The following is a 13,110-nucleotide window of genomic DNA, read 5'->3' as shown; positions in this document are numbered from 1 at the left end:
ATGGTAATGAAAATAACATATATTTTGACCAAAATGGAGAAGGCAGTAGATAACTTTACAGAAAAATCTTAACAGACAAGGTGTGTCACAAGTTTGGGATTTTGTCTGGGATTACTAAGGAATCTCAGTTATATTTTATTTTACTGAAAAAAAAATTAATAGTGATCTATATGATCACTGGTTTTGTCTTTACATAAACTAAGGAAATATCCTCTGATTACGTCTCAAGTTTTATTTTATTACTTTCTATAATTATGGAAAAAAACACAACTTGTTTTGCCTAAGACTGTAGGGCAGATTTGCCATACAAATAGGAGTTTCACCTCTTGTTGTCTTCCTGCACATGATTGAAGATAACTGAATGGATGCCCATTTCCCCATATAAAATTCAATTTAGGATATGGTATTTTGAGGTTTACTATAAGGTGAATAGCAACTCTTCAGGGTGCTACAGCTCTGCCTGAGCAATAGGCAGCGTTAGCAGATGCAACAGAAGCCTTGCTTAAACTCGGCTGCTGTGCTGTGAAATCTTATCAAAATTAGCACTCTTAACGAAAGTGATAAACTATGATAATAGAGACTGGTGCCTTGTAATACTTGGAATAGTGAGTAGCAACACAGTGTTTGTACTGTGTCAACCACTAAAATACCAAACAAATAATCTGCAAATACCTAGCTGCCAGTTTTCCCAGGCACCATTCCAAGGCTCAGGGGAGATGAAGCTGGTCTAGAGACTGGTACTAGGTTAATGCTGCAGAAGGGTCTCAGATGGCAGTCAAGGAAGATCAATATAGGTTGTATAGATTTCTGTGTGATACAAAATCAGAGGCATGAAATGCAATTTTAATTTTTTTCTATTATAAATACTAAACCAAAATCTTACAATTTATAGAAAACCTTTACAATCTGTACACTTTTTCAATCTTCTCAGACAGCATTAAACTTTTTCAAGTTGCCAGAGATCAGTTACAACAAATAACAGATACTGCTAGAACAAAAACGTATTTCCAAAACATATATAAGCTAATCTAAAAGCAATTGTATTTAACCTGAATATGAACAGTAGCCCTGCCTTGTGAATTATGATATTACTCAGTCTATTTACTCTTATCTTTAAACAATCAGAATTCATGCTTAAAAAGTAAATGGAGAATGATGCTTATTCTTTCTGCCTTCATGTAACTACAGCTGGAACTAGAGAAGGAAGAGGTGAGTGTTTCCATTTCACTTAGCCATGACAAGATAAATTTCAGTATCACTGTTTGATAACATGACTGCTAAACAGCACTTTTTATTGTGTCTTTTTTTTCCTAACATAAAGCAGCTGGAAGATTAACACAGAGGCAAGTAATTCTTTCATTGTCAGTTTTAACAGTTTCCCTGTAGTCGGGCTCTGCTTATAAGTCTTTCATGCAGGAAAAAGGAAGTCCCAAAAGAAGGGACTAACAGCACTTTAGGGGAAAAAAAAAAGGGGGGGGGGGAGGGAGGGGAGGGGGGAGGAAATAACTTTTAGGGGCTTTGGGCAAACAGAGACTCTGAAGCTGAAGTTATCCAGGTATCAACTGACTTCTTTGAAGCAGGAAGTTTTCAGCACACATGAAGCACTGCGCACTTGTTCTATAAGACATATTCCTGCAAACAGGTCCCTTTTAAATCTTTTCAGATTGAACAAGCAAACTTCACAGAGAAACATTAATTAACAGCACTTAGGGCTGTACAAATCTGTGGTCATTACTCAGTTTGGATTATTAAGTACCTAGTTACATAGTAGCCTTTGGGCCAGCTGCTGATGTTGAGGAATTTTCCTTTTAACTAGGAGGTTTTGTTCATGGTTTCCACACTCCATCATAGACAAAGTATATGTACATACACAAATTCTATTCAAATCCAGAATTTAGACCACCAGTGAGCAGTTATCTTCGCTCTACAACAAGATTATGAGTCTTAGCTGCTCCTCTGGGGTATTTTTTAAATAACTGAAAATATATTCAGCTTTTATCTTGTTTAATAGTTGTAGAAACAGACTTTTATTTGCCTTTTAGAGATACACCTTGCTGTAGTTCCCTGAATAGTGGACAAAATCAAGAAGCTCACAGAAAATGGGCAAACTAAGTTCGCAGACATGACCTGACAGCCATTCTGATTGCTTCACTGATCAAAGTGCAATTCCATGTTACTTGTTAATAATTCAGGTTTAGTGTATGAGTTAAAAAAGCTGCAGTCTTCAGAGCTGTTTTTTTTTCTGTGCATTTCAGTTATTTACAGTAATGTTACAGAAAATCTACTACTACTACTCTTTCCCTCCATTTATTTTTATTTATACATGGAGTTGCAAGCACAATCCAATTTCAATACAAGAATTTTGGATCACTGAACTGGCAAGTAGTTTCAAATTATCATTATAAATAAAGCATTCATGTACTTGATAATGACTGTAAATTGTGGATGGAATGTATATTTATGCCACTTTGAACACAAAGCACAAGGTGCTATTTTCATTGACTAAATTTCAGTCTATAATGGACCTGGTAACTTAGAAGTGTTGAGCATTAAGTGAACTTTGTATGTGTGATGACAAATATCTGATAAATACAAGAAAGTTTTATACAACTCTAAGTGTACAGATTCCCTTGGAATGTAAATGCAATTTTCAAATTGGCTATTTTGACAAGTAGATTTATCAGTAATGTGAAAGACTTTTCTCTTGACAATATGTACACTTTGTGTCTTTAAGTTACCTCCCTCACACCTTTTACTATACAAAATTTACAGACATAGGAGCACAGTCATCTTGACTCTTTATGTAAAGTGCATGTGAAATCTAGGAGAGAGAAAATGGAGAAAACTTGTTAGGAGCTCTGAAATACAGTAGCTATTGCACAGGGATTGCTGTACAGTTTCCCTCATAATATGACTCTAAAGGTGCTGCTCAACAATGGCATCTACTTTGATGTGAGAGAAATATAATCAACCTCGTCCCATATCTACTGTATGGGGGCAAGAAGTTACCCCTTAAGCCAAATAAGTGGAATTAAATGTTCCAAGTCATGGCATGGAACACAAAAATGGAAGCAGTATTCAATATCAAGTCTCTATAGTCTCACCTCTGTTACCTTAAAAAAGGTAAAGTGTTTGAGGAGCAGAACTTCTAAAGCTCTGAAAGATGTTTAAAAAAATTGTCAGTTTATCTTAAAGTGTAAGGATCAATCAAATATCATTAGCTCAGCTAATTATTTTAATGTTCTTGTTAATTTTTGGAATTAAATGTGACCGTTCACTTCATGGTTTTAATTGGTTTCAGCTCCAAGAAGGAATTGTTTTTCTTAATGTAGTTTTACTTAGCTTTATCAAACATTTGTTTCTACAAAACTGAGCTTGTGCCAAATTTGAGGTGACAGAGTCTTATGAATAACTACTTTGTCAGAACATTTGTACAGTAAGGTGTGCTGCTGGCAGCCAAGCAAGTCGCTGGGAAATCAATATGGTCTTCAACACAAACAGAGACTTCAGCAATACTCTCACTCCTTTTAAAAGCAAACCCAGAAGTTGCTATTTTCATTGCACAGATAATGCTAAATTACCTTACAAGGTCAAAGGAATGATTTTATACATTTGGGAGTGCGTATTTAAAAGAAATGTGTTGAGTAAAGAGAACATTTCTGCTTAACATCCTTCAGATTCTCTCTCCATTTCACTTGGTAAGCAGCTTTATCACAGCCCCTCTTTCATTCTTCAGTCTTACATTCTTCCATTCCATAGGAGACTTTCCTCTCATCTGCTAGGAGCAGTCTCTGTGTTGTAGACTGTCAACTACATGGTTTCTTTTCTGGATTGTGAGAGATTCAATGGTTTTATGTGCCTGTTCCAGTTGAATCTTTAAGCCTTCATTGTCTGCCTTTAGAATATTCCTTTCCTAAAAAAACAAAAAAAAATAGAGAATTGTATTTTATAGTGCAATTGTTCGAGGACTGTCTGGTTGTATATTTAGGTTGACTGCCATAAACATAAATCGGTCTGGCTCTCGTCAGAGTCAGTAACTCATCTGAATATTTCCACGGTCCCTGCTCTATCCTTTGTGTATACTCTCACAACTTTCCAGCAGCTGGTATCTGATTCATGTCCACAACCTGCACTAATCCACCCTCCACTGCACCTCTTATAAAAACAGTAGTCTGGGAAAACAACAACACAGGTCACACTTTACCACTCTACTGCTGCAGAAACTGATGTACCAGAAGTGAAGCCATTAATTTATAACATCATCTGCTGTTTAGTAACTGAGGTCGGAATCTGATGGGGAATGAGGGGTGAGCGTAAATTACGGGATTCACATGAGTGGGACATTTTAAAGAATGCATTTTTACAAGTCACATCCATGCTTCACAACCTTGTTGTACTGAATACACTGCAGCTTGAAAGGGAAGTGGTTTGTACTGGAAGATTGTCTTGATCTCTGTCTTAATAAAACATTCATTTTTCATAAAACTTTCTCAGTTCACTTTATCAGCAACAAGGGGTATTTTGAAAGTTACTGTCATCATTCAAAGATTAGACCTGTTGTTGGACTGTTTCCACGTTGCTTCATCACAGAATAGTAATAAATATTGAGTAAAAAGTATGAAAATAAGTCTTTGTTCCTCATAATTGTAGCTGGATCCATCTGTTAGTTGCACTGTTGGGACTGTAATAGTCTCTTTAATCTGTCTGGAAAGGTGTTTCTACAAACCTGAATTTGGGCCATTTGTTTGAGGTGACACAGTCTTATGAATAGCTATTTTGTCAGAACACTTTAGAGTAAGCTGAGACACAACTGAGCTGATGCAGGTGAAATCTAGTAAGAAGCACTATGTCTGCTCACAGCAAAATTTCTTGGTGGTACTTACACTTGTCAGTTGAACAAAAGCAGAGCTCCCTACCCTCCCTACCCCATATATTCTGTCACTTAGGGGAGCAGAGGCCACCAAAATCAGGAGGAAATTTAGAACTATGTTCCTCATTTTATGGAGTAACATTCTATCCTGAGTGATTGGATTATATTCACATTCTAGAGCTGACAGGAATCAGTGTGATCATAACAACGGCTTCAAAGCCCTATACTGGCACTAAAATTTATCATTTAAATGAAGCACTGCTGGCAGTTAAAGTGGCTAAGACTTTGATGCCATTCATGGATTGTTTAATTGCAATTAAATTGGAAGTTAATTACACTGGAGTAAAGTGATACATTCCCACCCAGCCACTCCCCCAGACATCAACCACTTGACCGTACTGCTGTGTAAAACAGAATTTGTTCCATCATGTAAGCACCTGCTCGAGTTCCTGGTATGAGGGTTTATAGCTGTGATGCTCCTCCTTAATTTTCTGGCTGGAGTCCTTGTTTTCCCATTTAACAAATCCCTTTCTGCGGCCTAGAATTGGGCTTGGAAATGTGGATGCTGGAGCTGCCTGAAGATAAGGATTTTCTGGCATCCTGTATTCCTTCTTCTCTCTCCGCTTACGAGACACGTCACCAGCCAGCAGTACAGGATCAGTCTGTGTACTTTTGTGGATCACAGCTGGTTTCAGTCTCACTGAGATTTTCTGAGCTGAGGAACCCATGAGCATAATGGTTCGATCCTTGCTGTCTTCATTGTGCTCCACTACTTCTCCATTAGGAAAGGTGAATGATCCTTCTTCTTGTCCTTTAAAATATATATGGTAAATTGAGGCAAGATCTAATCCCAGTAAACAAGAAACAGGTAATTAAACATGTTATTAATAAACATTTATTCCTTACTAACTTTTACATTCATTGCTCTCCAAAACAAGTGTCATTAGAAGTTTCTCAATGTTGTGTCTCTTGAAACGACTCTTTGCCCTGTCTCGGTAACATAAATATGGATCAGTAAGAAGAAAACGGGTGTGGCATCAAGGTCAGCTTGAGAAAAAGCTTATGGGTAAGAGGTGGTTATTATGTAGTGCTGCAGCCATTTCAGACACAGAGATGCACACAGTATCAAGAGAAAAGGGGGGCACTGAGCTCTGCATATGTGCTAATAGGAAGCCTAAGGTGAAATCCAGCAGTATGAGTCTTAAATACAACTCAAAAGGTGGCAGGAAGTAGATTTGAAGAACATTACATGACAAGAGCAGAAAAGAAAAGAAAAAGAGTATGCTGAGAGTTGGAACATCAAAATCAAAAAAAAGCCCAGAAGTAGCCTGGTGTTTTTCAAGGACAACATTCCTTTTTTGGAAGCCTACACAGTAATATACAGTAAGAAAATTTTATACAGCTTGTTTGATATAAGAAGAAAAGAACAGAGACGTGTAGATTTTTCATTTCTGATTCTGTGAAAGACAAATCTATATTCTTATATATTCAGCTACTGAAGTGGAAAAAATAAAGAGAACTGGTTGTTGGGTTTCCTAACACAGAGATATGTAGGAAAACTGACGTTGTAAAGCCCACATTAAAATCTGAGTCAGCATTGTAACAGTGCCGTAATCAATGTTACAACTTGCTAAAAAGCAAGACTTGTCACAAGATGAGAGAGTTAAGGAAATCTGTCAGGTCTTCATGTCATGGCATCTAGTTCTCATGAGAGTCTGACAGAAGATTTACTCATTTTTTGGTAGCATTTTTGCACCATACATTGTGTAGTGGGATGAGAGGTCTATCAGAAAGGGAGTCCATCCTCACTCAGCCTAGAGCAGGAATGGTGTTACTTGATACAAGCTAATATACACCTGGTTCTAGTTTTTATGTTGATAAAACACTGTAGTTAACTAACAAAACCTAAAAGGATGCTGTATAACTCAGATTTAAATGAAAAAGGAGCTAAGGAAAGATTATCAACATATTTTGATATTTTCTCACCATGGAATTGTTCTTTGACTCCTACTGGGCAGAGGCTTGAAGCAAGAGCAGATGTTGGACTGCTGTCTGCAACTGAAGTTTTGGGTCTTCTCTTGCACTCTATCACAACCAGGTCTTTGCATTGCTTGTGACAGTTCATTCCACAGTCTGTAAAGAAAACAATGTTTATGTGATTCAGTGCTCCGGTGTAGCATCTAAGCTAAGGTAGTTCTCACACTACTGCCTTCCTGGGAAGCAAGGACCTTTCTTTGCTGTTCTCTATGTGCATTACCTGTAACAAGATACATCTGTAAAAGACCAACAACATCCCTTTGCCATATATATCTGAAACTCCTGTTCATTAAATATAAAGTAAAAAATGGCACCGTTCAGTCACAAAAGCGCTCTGACTGTAGGAGCTGCAGAGAAAGCTGACACGTGTATGAGGAAGAAAACTGCAAAACAGATGTTGACAATGTGCAGTACAGTATTCACAGAGTGGTGGTGTTTGTGTCCAAGGGTCTGTTTCCAAACCCTCTGAATTCAGTGATGTCTTGCAAAGCATTAGAGCTGTCAGTTACAAGCTCCTTCATCTCTGCATTTCTTGTGTCATAGATTATTGAATCATTATTGTCCTCCCTGGGAGTTCAGATTAAATAGGTCTGTAGATATAGCCATGGATCTCAGGATGATCACAGGTTTTTGTCATTCACTATCAAGTACGGATTAAAATTAACAAAGTATAAAGTACTTTACCTTTGCATCTGTATCCTTGCTTAATGACTCCCCATAGCTGAAATTCAAACAAACAGAAAGCCTACATATTAATATACTTCTCTGCATGTTTGATACCTCCAGATAAAAAGAAAACTAAAAGCTCCACTCTTAGTTCTAAGATACGAGCACTTGCAGAATATCTTGACTTCCAGTCATAAGATCAAAATAGAACTATTTACCCCTTTAGCATAAGTTAAATAGAATATATTATGTGTGTCAATGACAAACAAAATATCTTGAGCTAGTCTACTGACTACATCAGCAGATCTGGCAGTTCCTCAAGAAGCTGTGGAGCTGGAGTAGATGGAGAATTCTTCTGTCTCAGCACCCCTGTCTGATCTCAGCTAAACACAAGATTGGTGGGACAGTCAGTTTCTATTTAACCTTCTGTGCCACAGGCTGGGGCATCTCGTGTCTGCATCAGGACATGAGTTCTAGCAGCCCCATTAAGTGGAAGGCTCTCCATTTGGAAGTCTTGCCTGAGATTGTTTTTGGTGACACAACCAAACCCCACAAAGTATGAACCATGTTTAAACATACTGGCACTGCCAAGAGGGGAGTAAAGGGTACCTTAAACATTTACAGAGGCAGAAGTCTGGTGTTCTATATAACTTCAATTATGATTTATATAGATCCATTTCTGTATGTGACACAAGGCAATTATGAGATAAAACAGCGTAATTCCAAAGAATGTTAATATAATTTACTAAAAAGTAAGCTTACAAATCCAGCACAGTTGTCGCAGAAAGTGGGCCTTAAGTAAGTGGTCTCTTGGAAGTTGTGAGCAAAGCCAAGTCCTAATTTGGAATAGATTGAGCTAGCCCTCATAAAGTAAGCTGTTATTTCATCCCTGCTAATCAGACCTTCCCTGGAAATAAACAAAAAAAGTTGTTTCTGAGACATATATTTTGTTAAATGCATAAGGAGAATTAAACTTTTTTTTCTTCACATTTTGTAATAGCAATAGTTTAATGAGCAAAAAACTAAAGTGATCTCAGTAATCTTGCCAATTGCTTCCAAAATATATAGAAGCTTATCTACACATTTAAACTTCAGACTGACAGGACAAATGGCCTATCTGCATGTGTGAGGCAACCTCAGAACTACTTCATAGTAAACCTCTGAATAATCACTACTGTATTTTTCCATGCTCTAATATGTTAAGAAAAATGTTCCTGGTTTTATCAAAATATACATTTGCCAATTCTCTATTTTTAAGGAACAGCTTTATCATAGGAAAATTCTTTAGCAGTATATACTGAATATAAATTGACAAATGTTTTTTTTTCTGTTGTCTGTTTTTCCTTCTAAATCAGCTTGGATACCACTGCTGTAAACCCAATGAAGATGTCATTCACAAGACATTTAGAAGATGTTTTTATCAGTTATGTTTTCACTTCTGTCTATGCCTGAAGAGGATGCTTTTAATACCCTAATGATAAAATACTATTTAAATACAACCCCTCCTAAATCTCTCCCAAAATAGATCCTACAAAGTTGAAAAGCAGATACTCACCAGTCCTTAGCCATTACGCAAAATGAGAATGGGAAACTGGCAGCAATCTTTTCAAATTCTTCCTGGGAAATGTATCCATCCTGATCATGGTCATAATTTTTGAAGACAGACTGTGCAAGGTAATAGCATAATAGTTTATAATGAGGATGGTCTGAGTTTCCACTTTTGAAAGCCTCCACCTTACTTATGGATTTCCTCTCCTGTCTTCTCACAGTGTCTATTGAACAGTGCAACAGTCAAATTGCTTTTTTTGTTTGAGACTAAAAAGCATTATGATTTCTTGATTTGCAGCAAAACATAGTTAAGTCAACACAGGCTGGACTAAAAGCTTCACAACACAATGACAGCTGATTTTTACTTCTGCTTTAAGACCATTCTGTCCAGGCCCACATACACAATTTGTACTCATGCTCTCAATTAGTGCTCTCAATGGTGGTTTCTGTGGCCAGATCAGTGTAGCTGTCTAGCTTACTTTATCAGGTCAGTGCTATGAGAAAATCAGTTAGATGACAGAATTGTCAGGCAGACACCTACTTCCAGTTGTGGAATGTATTACTATTTGTCGCTGGCTGCAAGGCAAGGAGCACAACTAATACAAATTTAGAAATATATTCCAGAACAGAGTGTATCAAAGGATGCCTCACAGTATAAGAAGTGCTTACAAAGAAAAGAGATGAAGCAGGAAAGCAAGGATAAACTCTTTACTTTTCTACCTCCACCAGTTTTGGAATCAATCACCTTACTTAGTAGTTCCCCATAAAGCAGGGGACCCAAAAGAAAGAGAAAAAGCAATTGCTGCTTGTAACAAAGCAAATGAGAGGCCTCCTGTCAGACTGCAGCAGGAACAAGATGTTGGAGGCCCTGGTAGAAATGGACTCCCTGGCTCCCTGAAGGAGTGCCTCTGGCAGTACACAAACCAGCATTCACACCTCCTGCTGGCTCTTTACCCACTGAAGGAATTTCCATCCATGCCTCATGGCCGCTGCTGCTACTTACAGGTAGGCAAAGTATCTGTTTGTGAGGACACAAGTCCCATCCCCATATTTTCTCATACCTTGAGATTAAGACTACAAAGATGTACAATAATATGAAGTACATTGGCCAACCTTACTTACATCTACCATCCTCTGAACATGTTTGCTGACAGTTTTTGGATCAGGTTTTGGGGCCACTCCCGAGGCCCAGTCTGCAACAACTGGTGGTTTCGAAGGTGTCATAGGCTGAAAAAAAATTGAAAGGAACTTGCTTAGTACCACATGGAAAGAATTTCAGTATTATGCTTCTTCAATTTGTGGCAGTGGACTATATGACACAGGACTGCAGAAATGACCTGTTGGACCCAACATCATTCTTTTGGTAATCACATGGTGCTTAAGCTTCCTTGAACTGTTCAAAAGAGCAGTCATTCCTTAAGTTGTCACAGTTCACTGACAGCCCTGTAAAATCACCATCTTTTCCGAATTTATAAAACAGGAACAAAACTACCACATAACACTCATGGGTTTCATTATTTGAATAATAAGAATTCTCCATTTAAAAAAAAATATTATCAACTGCCACAATTAAGACTGATGTCATGTCTCTACATAGCAACTTCATTTGTCTTTGTGTTCATATTATAAAACCTGATATGGTGTCAAATCTGCCATATATTCTATCTTAGACTCCATCATCGACCAAACAATTTGCTCTTAAATGGATTTCACTCAGTCTACAAAGCTAAAATGCTTTCAATTTAGCATATAATAAAATAAGCTAATACATTGAATATAAGAGATAAAATTTTCTTTTTAAAAATCCTCTTTTAAATTAAAATCACTCATAAAAGCCCTCCTTTTGTTAAGGATCTGTAAAAGCCCTTACAGCAGCTCGGTGACTTCGTGGCTCTCGTGCATATGAAAGTTCATAAATTTCATCTTCTGTGTAGTAAAGATCAAGGGACAGCTGAAAACAAACACATTAGTTTAATCCCAGAACAGTCACTAGTACTTTACAAACTTGTTACTAGAGTACATTCATATTTTTTGGCGCATTATTTTTTAATTTAGATTACACCTAGAAATAAATTAACTTGAGCTGCAGAGGTGTTCACAGTGATCTGAGATGTGTCCGGTTCTACATTCCAGACTGTTATTGCCATTATCTCCAGTTCTACATTCCAGACTGTTATTGCCATTATCTAGAAATCTGTAACACGGACTATTGGGAGTTCAGAAGCTCCTGCATTGAAATGAAGTATTCCTTCTCATTTATGTCCTATCATACATACCTGCATGAAATTATGATCGAAGTTCCACATATTTGTAATAGCCATTTTTATAAAACATTATTTAGAAGAAAAAAAAATACTTAGAATAATTTCAAACAAAACATTTAAAACAAATAGCAGGAAGAAGTAAGAAGTTCACCACTTCATACAGCTGTATTTCAGGCCCTGGGCATGTGTGCTTTATTTCACACAAGAGAGCTCCCCGAGAGCACAAATAACCTCAGGCACATATGCATTTTTATCTATTAGCTTTTTCCTGAAACAGGGCTTGTAACCAGAAAGTGGAAGTGGACTATCTGGTTTTTCCAAGATGAGATACTTGTTAAGGCCACCAAAGCTGAGAAACAAGACAGGAAGATTTACTGTTTTTACAGAAAGTAGTATTTTAACTTATTAGGAGAAGCTCAAAACTAGTGTTTTAACAACATTCTAGGTAGCATTAATTTTTTAGTAGCATGGCACTGACTAGATATGACTGGGAGTAAAATACATCAACTGCATTTGACTAATATTTATTTTAGACAGTTTCTTAAGCACCAGATGAAACTTGGCTAGTAATGCGGTATCTTGAGGGACTGAACTTTTGTGTGATTTTGTTTTCAACACAAGGAATCTTCCTTATTGAAAGTACAGAGAGTACATACTACTATAGTGAAGCAGAAATAAACATTTCCTTCCCTTATAAAAATAATTGGAAGCATACTGCTGAACTGACACCTCTATGCAGGCTGCCAGATAAATAAGTAGCACCAATTTTTTCTCTTCTCTTCCTGTACATTTCCCCTTTAGGGGAAAAAAAAATCTTACAATCTTATTATGCAGTCTTACAATCATATTCATAATTGCTTAATTACTTAATGGAATTCTCTATTTAGTTGTTTGATAGATATATGAGATTTTTAATTGGATGTATTTATCTTATCTAACACACTTACTGTCAGCAAGTGAACAAGGTCCATATTAGCCTCCAGGGGAAGTGGCATTTCCTGGAGTTGAATCAGCTCATCTATGTGGTTATACAGAGAATATAGTTTGTATACATTAATTTTTTTGTCCTCCAAGTAGTCTGGCATACCCTCATAAAGAGATATCAAGTCTTTCAGGTGGACCCCAAGGATTGGGATCTTAAAGTTACTGCACTCATTATAGGCACGTCGGTAACTATCATAATTTCTGTAAGACGAAAGCAATTCTGTCATTTCATTAAACACCTAAAAATAAAAAGAAAACCAAAAAATCAGTGCTGGTTACTGTTTCTCTTTTTGTCATACAGCACAAGAGCTTCCCATGTTATTGTTAAGGAATTTACTCACAAAGACTCTTGAAAAAGATTTTAAGACTTCAAATGAAATCTAGGTATTCTAGATATCCTATACCCACAAATTAGGTACTAATATGCAATTATTTATATATAGCCTAATCTATAATGTTGGCCTCCTTACACTCCCCATTTAGTCAAATGAAAAGAAATATGATTCTTTCGAATCAGGGGAATCTGTATACAGTCAATGTGCAAGCACCACACAAGCTCTCTGACATTCATAAAAGCAGCCATCTTCATATTAAAATGTGGAATTCATTCTCTAACTTTCAGATCACCATCTGGAAATCCTGGAGAGGTCCTGGCAGAGAAACCCTACGCTGTCCCATGATCCCATCATGGTGTGATCAGAAGTCATACTATAGTTCAAGGTGGCATACCTGTCTTTTCAA

At 37.0% G+C, this 13,110-nt stretch overlaps 1 protein-coding gene across 5 annotated transcripts in view; it reads right to left on the bottom strand.

Annotated features, from left to right (window-relative positions):
- Nucleotides 1-91: 91 nt before the first annotated feature.
- RASGRP1 (RAS guanyl releasing protein 1) overlaps nucleotides 92-13,110 on the bottom strand; it is a 39,498-nt gene continuing 26,479 nt past the window's right edge. For 2 of the 5 annotated variants that reach the window (XM_066188316.1, XM_066188315.1), the window contains exons 9-17: nucleotides 12,333-12,608; nucleotides 10,992-11,072; nucleotides 10,244-10,348; nucleotides 9,129-9,238; nucleotides 8,336-8,480; nucleotides 7,592-7,652; nucleotides 6,857-7,003; nucleotides 5,308-5,681; nucleotides 92-3,913 (exon numbers count right to left, since the gene is read on the bottom strand). In XM_066188316.1, coding sequence (XP_066044413.1) covers nucleotides 3,779-3,913; nucleotides 5,308-5,681; nucleotides 6,857-7,003; nucleotides 7,592-7,652; nucleotides 8,336-8,480; nucleotides 9,129-9,238; nucleotides 10,244-10,348; nucleotides 10,992-11,072; nucleotides 12,333-12,608 — 1,434 coding nt within the window. In that variant the 3' untranslated portion in view covers nucleotides 92-3,778. The remainder of the gene's footprint in view (nucleotides 3,914-5,307; nucleotides 5,682-6,856; nucleotides 7,004-7,591; nucleotides 7,653-8,335; nucleotides 8,481-9,128; nucleotides 9,239-10,243; nucleotides 10,349-10,991; nucleotides 11,073-12,332; nucleotides 12,609-13,110) is intronic. The other 3 variants (XM_066188318.1, XM_066188317.1, XM_066188319.1) reach the window with 2 other exon arrangements.

This window comes from Chamaea fasciata, unplaced genomic scaffold (genome assembly GCF_029207755.1).
Source record: "Chamaea fasciata isolate MVZ Bird 193981 ecotype frontalis unplaced genomic scaffold, bChaFas1.0.hap1 SCAF_7, whole genome shotgun sequence".
Lineage (NCBI taxonomy): Eukaryota > Metazoa > Chordata > Aves > Passeriformes > Sylviidae > Chamaea > Chamaea fasciata.
The sequence above is the reverse complement of the archived record's forward strand: the minus strand, read 5'-3'. Positions and strand labels throughout refer to the sequence as shown.